Source organism: Pan paniscus, chromosome 3, assembly GCF_029289425.2.
Source record: "Pan paniscus chromosome 3, NHGRI_mPanPan1-v2.0_pri, whole genome shotgun sequence".
Taxonomy (NCBI): domain Eukaryota; kingdom Metazoa; phylum Chordata; class Mammalia; order Primates; family Hominidae; genus Pan; species Pan paniscus.
In genome coordinates this window covers 171,087,311-171,096,868 of record NC_073252.2, presented here as the reverse complement: position 1 = coordinate 171,096,868, position 9,558 = coordinate 171,087,311, and the positions used below count along the sequence as shown (strand labels likewise).

The window sequence follows — 9,558 nt, the reverse complement described above, 5'->3', positions numbered from 1 at the left end:
TTTTTGAGGTCACAGGCTATGACTTTTCATCTTTGTATCTCGACTGCCAAGCTCAATGCTTGGCATATTCAATACACAGTTCTTGAATAAAGGCCCAGTTTTTATATAAGCACAGCTTACTTTATGCCATAATTTAAAAAAATCTAAACATAAACTTAAAAATACGTTTTAAAAGTGTAATGCATTAGTGATCTCACTGCTAATTGCTATTTGAATAAAGTACTATGAATTACTTGGTTAATTTGGATTTTTGGGTGCTTTTATAACACCCTTGTAACTAATTTTGTAGGTATTACAACTTAAGGCAGAAAAGAGAATGTTATAAACTAAGGTTTTTGATTAACAAAATTCTGGGACCCTTAAATAAAAGGAAATACATTTTTTTCTGTTTGAAAAACTGCCACTTTATTTTTTTGTGGTAAAACATACATAACATAAAAGTTACCATTTTACCCATTCCTAAGTGTACAATTCACTGGCAATTAAGTACATTCACAATGTTGGACAACCATTATCCATTTCCTAGGAAAATACATTTTTTTTAAGATCTTTTTTATTAGTAAACCTAGATAAACAACTGGTGGTTTTCAAATACTATTATGACAACCATATACAAACCAAAGAGCATAGTCTTAACAGGTGCCAACGAACTTACTGAAAAATTAAGACAAAATATTTAAACTTCTTGAAACAGTCACGCAACCTATATTCCAATAATGGGGGGAATCCCTCAAAACTAAATACCACAGAAATAGCACACCAGGATGTCAATTAAAGTCCTCTACCTTGGGAAAAGCAGCTTGTGACGCTGGTAAGCAGTAAGGTAAGGTAGCTTTGGCGCGCTCTCCCTATACTAACACTGAGGTTCTTAACCCGGGCTTGGAGGAGCCTGTAACGTGGCTGTATGCCGTTTGGAGAATATACGCAATTGGGAGTGGGATAGGGAGCATGCATTGCTTTTATGCGATTCTCAATTTTTAAAAACTATCACACTAGTAGGACGAGACAGTGAATGCCCAGGCGAAGGCCAGGCCAGCCAAAGACAGGGAAGCCGCCGGCTCCGAGCTCCCGGCGCATCGCTGCAGGGTGCGGCGTGGGGGCCGAGACGCTCGGGGCTTGGAATTCCGGACCCGGTAGGAGGGGGCGGGGCCGGGGGAGAAGGCGCCGCCTCCGCCCCTTCGGGACCCGGAGGGTGCCCTTGTTTACCTCCCAGTATTTGTCACCCGAGACAAAGAGGGAAGGAAGGAGGAGCCTTCTGAGGGAAACTCCCTCGGCGGGAAGCACCTTACTTTCAGAACGTTTTTTAACACCCTACGGGACGCGGGAACGGTTCCCTCCCGGCCCCCCGCGCCCTTTCCGAGGTTCCCTGCCTTGACTTCCCCGAGTTCTACGACAACCTCAGCGACAGCGGGAGGAGCTGGGCAATCGGTTTTGCAGGGCAAACTCCAGGCTCTCCTCATTTATTATTCTCTGGGCGGCGCACGGGAGACCCTGCAGGGCAACAGAGCAGAGCGACTACAGCTCCCAGGAGCCAACGCTGCAGGGCTGAGCCGAGGCGGGGGACAGACAGGACCTAAATGGTGGTCGGAGGAAGGGCAAGGCAGACCTCTTCTGTTACCTTAGCGCCAGCAAACCGAGCCGCCGCCGTCGCCAAGCCAGGAGACCAACCCCCAGTCTGCCGACTAAATATTTTTAAATCTGGCGGGGCTTTCCTTCCCGAGCCAACCACTCCCACCGTTTACAGCCCCAACCAGTCAGCGTGAGGCCCGCCATTTTTCAAACCCTCTTCCCGCCGCCAATCAGGATCGAGCAGTACATTCCTCTCCTGACCGGTTCTAACGGGTCTGGGAGTTAACGACCTGGGCGACCCACCGAACCTGCTAGGCTGGGGCGTGGAGGGCGGGTCTGGTAAGACACTGACCAATCGTTAGCCTCCATGGCAAGGGGGCGGGGACTAGCTGGGTTTGAATAATCGTCAGAACCAATCAGATTAGTGGGGATGTGGCCCGTGGCCTACCTCGTCAAGTTGCCGTGGCGCGGAGAACTGTGCAAAACAAGAGGCTGAGGATTGCGTTAGAGATAAACCAGTTCACGCCGGAGCCCCGTGAGGGAAGCGTCTCCGTTGGGTCCGGCCGCTCTGCGGGACTCTGAGGAAAAGCTCGCACCAGGCAAGAATACCCTCCAATACCCTCGGGTTCGTGGACCTGCCTTTCCCCATTCCCTCAGAGCCTCTACTCGGTCTCGGCGCAGTGGCTCTCGGGGTCTGACCCGGCGAGCGGCATTTGGGGTGCAAGCCGGCGAGGGCTGGGTCTGTGGAGGGCCGGCGGGCAGTCGGAGGAGGCGGAAACTGCCCCTGACCGGGCCCGGTTCTGGGAGTTTTCAATGTCGGTCACGAGGTGATTAGCGGTTAAGTGAGGCTCGCGACGTGGGAGCTGGGGGACATTTCTGTCAGGAAAGGCGTTTTGAGGGCGCTTGCGGAGTCACCGGACTCGGTGAAGGGCGGGCGGCGGCGTCTCGGGCCCCGGGAGCCACTTGCTGGGCTGAGCCGCGGCCGCTCGGGCCGGGAGGAGGAGGAGGAGGGGGGTGTGCGCCGGGGCGCGGGCGGGGGCGCGGGCGGCCGCCCTCGGGAGGACGCCCTCGGGAGGAGGGGGGCGCGGGCAGGGCGGGAGCGGATTTGGGCGGGAAGCGGAGCCCCGCCAGCGCCCGCCCTGGCAGCTGCGGGCTCCGCGCCGACCCTCCGGCTTCCCCTCTCCCCCCTCGGCCCCGTCAGGTGGACGCGGATCTGTCACCATGGGTAAAGGAGACCCCAACAAGCCGCGGGGCAAAATGTCCTCGTACGCCTTCTTCGTGCAGACCTGCCGGGAAGAGCACAAGAAGAAACACCCGGACTCTTCCGTCAATTTCGCGGAATTCTCCAAGAAGTGTTCGGAGAGATGGAAGGTGAGGCAGGAGAGGGACGGAGCTCAGGGGGTGCAGGTGTGGTTTTCGGCTAGGAGGGCCTTAGGCAGGTAGTAGGCAACTCATGAGCTTCAACTTTGCCACCCCAGTGACTCACCTGAATATCTTAAGAGTTCCAGGCAGACGATTTTAGGTTTTTACTTATATAAGACTTCGAAAGCAAAATGCTGTTAAGGAAAATGTGGTCCTTAAAGATGATCTTGTCGTCTTTGGATGTTTATAGGTAACAATTTTGCTGTATTTTTGGCTCTTATTTTATGTCCACAGACCATGTCTGCAAAGGAGAAGTCGAAGTTTGAAGATATGGCAAAAAGTGACAAAGCTCGCTATGACAGGGAGATGAAAAATTACGTTCCTCCCAAAGGTGATAAGAAAGGGAAGAAAAAGGACCCCAATGCTCCTAAAAGGCCACCGTAAGTTTAAAATAACCCAAATTGCTCCTTGGATTTTTCCTTCAGTTTATTAAGCTCTGTTGCTTCCTTTCAGATCTGCCTTCTTCCTGTTTTGCTCTGAACATCGCCCAAAGATCAAAAGTGAACACCCTGGCCTATCCATTGGGGATACTGCAAAGAAATTGGGTGAAATGTGGTCTGAGCAGTCAGCCAAAGATAAACAACCATATGAACAGAAAGCAGCTAAGCTAAAGGAGAAATATGAAAAGGTACAGTGTCATCTTTTTTAAAGCCGTGGATAAGAGTAGGTATAGGTAATAACTGTAGAAAACTTGGGAAATTTAGTTAATCTTGTATTAATGGTTGTCAGCTATGTTTTGAAAAGGCCTAATGAAAATTGTACACTTCAACACAAGGTAATTGAAACCTTCCTTTTGACTGAAACCAGTGTTTGTAGCACTAGTATATTCCTGCAGACAGACTTGTAGTTACTGTATAGTCTGTTACTTTTTTTTTTTTAAAGCAGAGAGTCAAAGAAATTGTTTTATGTAGATATATATAAAATGTGAAGGTACAGCAGGGACTATGGCACTGTGTGATGTAAAAGGGTATTGGTAGTGAAAGTACTGATACTGCTGTATCGCAACCCTTGTCATTTTACGTCATTAACTTGTTAAAGCCTAGTGGGATAAGTGCTCTAAAAACTTAGACTGGTTACCTTTTTAGACAGTTATTAGGGTTATTGGTCAATCATCTTAGATTGTTTACAACTAAGTGGTTTTTCACAGTTGAGTAATGACACCGGATGCTTTATTTTTTTGACAATATTTCAGGATATTGCTGCATATCGTGCCAAGGGCAAAAGTGAAGCAGGAAAGAAGGGCCCTGGCAGGCCAACAGGCTCAAAGAAGAAGAACGAACCAGAAGATGAGGAGGAGGAGGAGGAAGAAGAAGATGAAGATGAGGAGGAAGAGGATGAAGATGAAGAATAAATGGCTATCCTTTAATGATGCGTGTGGAATGTGTGTGTGTGCTCAGGCAATTGTTTTGCTAAGAATGTGAATTCAAGTGCAGCTCAATACTAGCTTCAGTATAAAAACTGTACAGATTTTTGTATAGCTGATAAGATTCTCTGTAGAGAAAATACTTTTAAAAAATGCAGGTTGTAGCTTTTTGACGGGCTACTCATACAGTTAGATTTTACAGCTTCTGATGTTGAATGTTCCTAAATATTTAATGGTTTTTTTAATTTCTTGTGTATGGTAGCACAGCAAACTTGTAGGAATTAGTATCAATAGTAAATTTTGGGTTTTTTAGGATGTTGCATTTTGTTTTTTTAAAAAAAATTTTGTAATAAAATTATGTATATTATTTCTATTGTCTTTGTCTTAATATGCTAAGTTAATTTTCACTTTAAAAAAGCCATTTGAAGACCAGAGCTATGTTGATTTTTTTCGGTATTTCTGCCTAGTAGTTCTTAGACACAGTTGACCTAGTAAAATGTTTGAGAATTAAAAGAAAACCAAACATGCTCATATTTGCAAAATGTTCTTTAAAAGTTACATGTTGAACTCAGTGAACTTTATAAGAATTTATGCAGTTTTACAGAACATTAAGTTTTATACTTGACGTTTCTGTTTATTAGCTAAATTGTTCTTCAGGTGTGTGTGTATATATATACATATATATATATACACACACACATATATATGTATATACGTATATATATGTATATGGAGTCTCACTCTGTTGCCCAGGCTGGAGTGCAGTGGCACGATCCCAGCTCACTGCAACCTCCGCCTCCCGGGTTCAAGCAATTCTTCTGCCTCAGCCTCCCTGGTAGCTGGGGCTACAGCCATGTGCCACCAAGCCCAGCTAATTTGTATTTTTAGTAGAGACAGGGTTTCACCATGTTGGTGAGGCTGGTCTGGAACTGACCTCAAATGATCTGCCCACCTCAGCCTCCCAAAGTGTTGGGATTAACAGGTGTGAGCCACCACGCCTGTCCCAGTATATTGTTTAACAAGTTTATTTTGGGTGAAAAATTCTCTTTAATGGGAAGAAGAGGGGCTAGAATGTGAATTCATATCTAAAAGGACAAACTGAAACAAAATTCAATAACAAGATTAAGTTTTCTGCTATTAAGTTGAGCTGTTTCAAGATAGAATACCGGATTAGGTTTTGAGTTACAGTAGTCCCTCCTTATCTGTGGGGTGTAAGACCTACAGTGGATGCCTGAAAGAGCCAAGAGTATTGAAGCCTTGTTTTTTCCTATACATACACAACTGTGATAAAGTTTAATTTATAAATTAGGCACAGTAAGATTAACAGCAATAACGAGAACATTTATAACTAGTAAGTTATGTGAATGTGGTCTGAAAATACTGTACTGTGGGAAAGTGAAGCCATGGTAAGGGAGGATTACTGTATATCTTCATTTTGGTCTTAAGCTTTAGAATTATGGGTAACTAAGAAGCTGTTTGAGATGGTTATATTCCATGACTAATTTAAACTTACCTGGGAATTGTATTATTTACGGGGAAGGCAGTTATTTTAAAAATGCTTGTTTAAGGAAGCAGTTGCTGTATTTGAATTAAGATAACTTTCATTAGAGATTATTAGTGAAAGTTGGCCATCTGGTTGGCTACGTGCTTATAGAAGTAAGCTATTTGTTGACAATTTTAGAGTTAAATTTGACAATCTTGGTTACCTACCAAACTTTAAAATAGAAGTCAGGATTTCTGTTACCCAACCACGGGAGCTTTGGTTGTCTCATGTCATGTTCGGTAAGATAATTCTCTGTTAAATAGTGGGGTATTAGAACAAATGGACTTAAGTAAAATCTTCAATCATCTTTATGATTGCCCTCTATTAATTATATTCTGAGTGGGAGAGGCCTCCCAAAGCCATGAAAGAATTGATAAATTGGCCTACATAAAAATAAGAAATCTTACATTCAGACTTGGGACTTTCACTTATCATAATAAGATGAAAACTAATTTTCAGTGTTTCCTGGTGGTAGATGACTTAATATGCTAAAACATTTGGGGTAATCTATTTTAGATACTACCTATGTCTGAGACCCAGTTCCCTACCTCTACCAAATGCTAGCAGTATGAACTTTACCTACTTCACAGTGTTTTAATGGTCGAAGTGTTATTTTAAAGTAGTAACTACTGCATAAAGGATATCGAATAAGAGTTTCTAAAACTGAAATAGAGTAAGTAAGTTTGTTTATTTAAGAATTTCTAAATAAATTAGATCCAAGAGGCAGACCTGTTGGGTTCCTTGTCACCTTTCTTTTTGGGAGTCTGTGACTTCTTTCATTCTCTTTTCCATAAAATATACTTTTAAGTTTCTAAGCTAAGAACTATTCTTTTAATCAAGAGTTCCTCCAGAATGAACTCAGGATTTGAGATGGATCCTTCCTGGCTCATGTTTGATATTCTTGTAAGTGTGGATCAAAATTCCCCAAATTCTCAATAATCAAGACCAGGTGACTTCAAGGAGTGAACATATTGGAAAGAACTAAAATGAGGGCAAGAATTAGATCTCGCACCAGCCACTACTTGGAAGTGTGTTTGTGAAACCTGTTTTCTTTTTAAAAATAGATCATATCTTAATAGTTCAGAATGTAAAAGGATATGTAATAGTTTATACTCTTTCTTGATTCTGCTACCCTCTCCCAGGAGGCAACACCAGCAATGCAATAATCTATCCTTTAAGAAAGACATAGGTGTAAAAAATATATATGTGTGTATATGTTACAGTGTTACACAGAAGCTTCCTATATACAAGTGTATTCATCTCATCATTTTGGAGATTGTTTTCAGTACCACAGAGCAACAGAGCTGCCATTTTCCTTTAAATAGCTATCTGTATGGTATCCCATTGAATAGATCATAATTTAACCAGTTCCCTAAGGATAATAGGATAATTATGGGTTTTGTTTTGTTTTTGTTTTATATACTTTTTTTTTTTTTTTTTTTTTTTTGAGACGGAGTTTTGCCCTGTCACCCAGGCTGGAGTGCAGTGGCACATGTCAGCTCACTGCAAGCTCCGCCTCCCGGGTTCATGCCATTCTCCTGCTACAGCCTCCCAAGTATCTGGGACTACAGGCGCCCGCCACCAAGCCTGGCTAATTTTTTCTATTTTTAGTTAGAGAACACTTGCTGGGTATGGTGGCTCACCCCTATAATCCCAGCACTTTGGGAGTGTGAGGTGGGAGGCTCACTTGAGCCCAGGAGTTTGAGACTAGTCTAGGCAACATAGACCTTGTTTCTACCAAAAATACAAAAATTAGCCGGGCATGGTGGTGCACACCTGTGGTCCTGGCTATTTAGGAGGCTGAGGTGGATCACTTGAGCCTGGGATGTCTAGGCTATAATGAGCTGTGATCATGCCATTGCACTCCAGCCTGGGCAACAGACCAAGACTTGGTCTGAAAAAAACGAAACCATTTGATGTCACATGTGAAAAAAGACCTACAAGTGAAGTAGCTGGGCCAAAAGACATGCACATTTAAAAATGTGCTAACTATACTAGCTAAAACCTGTACTTAATATATGCCAGAAACTGCTCTGGTGCTGTTAATGGAGCCTGCTAAACAAAACTGCTTCTCAACAATAGAAGTTGTACTACGCTATGGAGTGGACACTCCATAGCAATGAAATGTTTTGGAGTGCCTGTTTCCTCATCTCAGCAACATAATAGTTCTCAAACTTCTTAGTCTTTGTTATTCTGATATAGATAAAATGTTTTCTATTATGAGTTTCATTTTTTTTTTTTATGTTTAACAGCCATTTGTGGGGCTGAGTGCAGTGGCTCATGCCTGTAATCCCAGCACTTTAGGAGGCCGAAGCAGGCAGATCACTTGAGGTCAGGAGTTCAAAACCAGCCTGGCCAACATGGTGAAACCCCGTCTCTACTAAAAATACAAAAACATTAGCCGGGTGTGGTGACGGGCACCTGTAATCCCAGCCACTTGGGAGGCTGAGGCAGGAGAATCACTTGAACCCGGGAGGCGGAGGTTGCAGTGAGTAGAGATCACGCCACTACACTCCAGCCTGGGCGACCAGAGCAAGACTCTGTCTCAAAAAAAAAAAAAAAAAAAAGCCATTTGTATTCTTTCCTGTGGTCTTTTCTCACTGGTCTTTTTATTAATAGTTTTTGGGAATACTATATATTAAGGAAAATGACCCTTTTGACTTTATGATGCTTTTTTCATGCAGAGATTTCTTTATGTAGGCAAATTTAGCAATTCTTTCACTAAAACTTTTCTAGTGAGGTCCTTCCCACTCAAAGATCATAAAAGACTATAAAAATAATTATCCTTTGGTTTCTTTTTTTAAATTTTTGATTACATCTTTGATCCTTCTGGAATTAATTTTGGTGCAAGGACTGAGGTAGGGGCTCACGTTTCCTTCCCAATGTCAGCCACTACTTTTGGTCTTTTAATCTATAAAAGCAGGGCACTGGGTTAGAATTTCCTAAATTCTCTTATATATCAAACAAAGCACTCACTGCAAACTTGATCAATAGAGGAAAGTATGCTTTTTTTGTATTTTACCTTTTACCAGTTTCACTTACTGTAAATCATAAGGTTGTCTTACATAGTAGAAAAATAGCATTATCTTAAACCTGGCTTTTTATTACTAAATATATCACTAAAAATGCTTTACAAAGCAGTAATGATTTTTATTTCTTGGGGAATAAAATCAAGAAAGCTAAAGGAGCTGCTATGCCACTGTGTAAGATCTAGTCCTTTAAAAATGAAATTTCATACCTCACCATGTTTGGATTAGTTCTTCATGAGATTCCTGTTGGAGACTGACAGTTTTAGAGAAAGGCAGAGTATTTATTGACATTAGGAAATGCCAAGACCTATAGAGACCAGCCAGGGAAAAGGACTGGATGTGGTGAAGTGAAGAACATTTCGAAAGTAAGCTCTGTGAGGGCAGTAAAATTTTCACTTTTGTATACTGCTTTGTCTCTAATGCAAGAAACAGTGTTCTATGCATGTTTGTAAATATACAAATACCCAGGTTAAAGGGGATAGCCACTGTTTAGCTCAGTCCTGTTACTAGATGGAAATGTGAATATAGGATTCCCAGATCTCTCAAATTTTCAAGTGGAACTAGAACTCGTGAATTCTGAATTTTAAATACAGTATTGGCAATGAATTCCAATTTTGGGGTCAAAACATGTC

The 9,558-nt window shown here is 42.6% G+C and overlaps 1 protein-coding gene across 2 annotated transcripts; it reads left to right on the top strand.

The window, feature by feature from the left end:
• The first annotated feature begins 2,008 nt into the window (after positions 1 to 2,008).
• Positions 2,009 to 4,721, top strand: HMGB2 (high mobility group box 2). 2 transcript variants are annotated; one of them, XM_003823419.6, is made up of 5 exons: positions 2,009 to 2,168; positions 2,771 to 2,940; positions 3,226 to 3,371; positions 3,445 to 3,619; positions 4,184 to 4,721. In XM_003823419.6, the coding sequence occupies exons 2-5, from the start codon at positions 2,791 to 2,793 to the stop codon at positions 4,340 to 4,342; spliced, it is 630 nt and encodes a 209-aa protein (XP_003823467.1). In that variant the 5' UTR covers positions 2,009 to 2,168; positions 2,771 to 2,790; the 3' UTR covers positions 4,343 to 4,721. The 2 variants fall into 2 exon arrangements, with proteins under 2 accessions (XP_003823467.1, XP_003823468.1); XM_003823420.7 differs by having other exon boundaries at positions 2,012 to 2,194.
• The last annotated feature ends 4,837 nt before the right edge of the window (positions 4,722 to 9,558 follow it).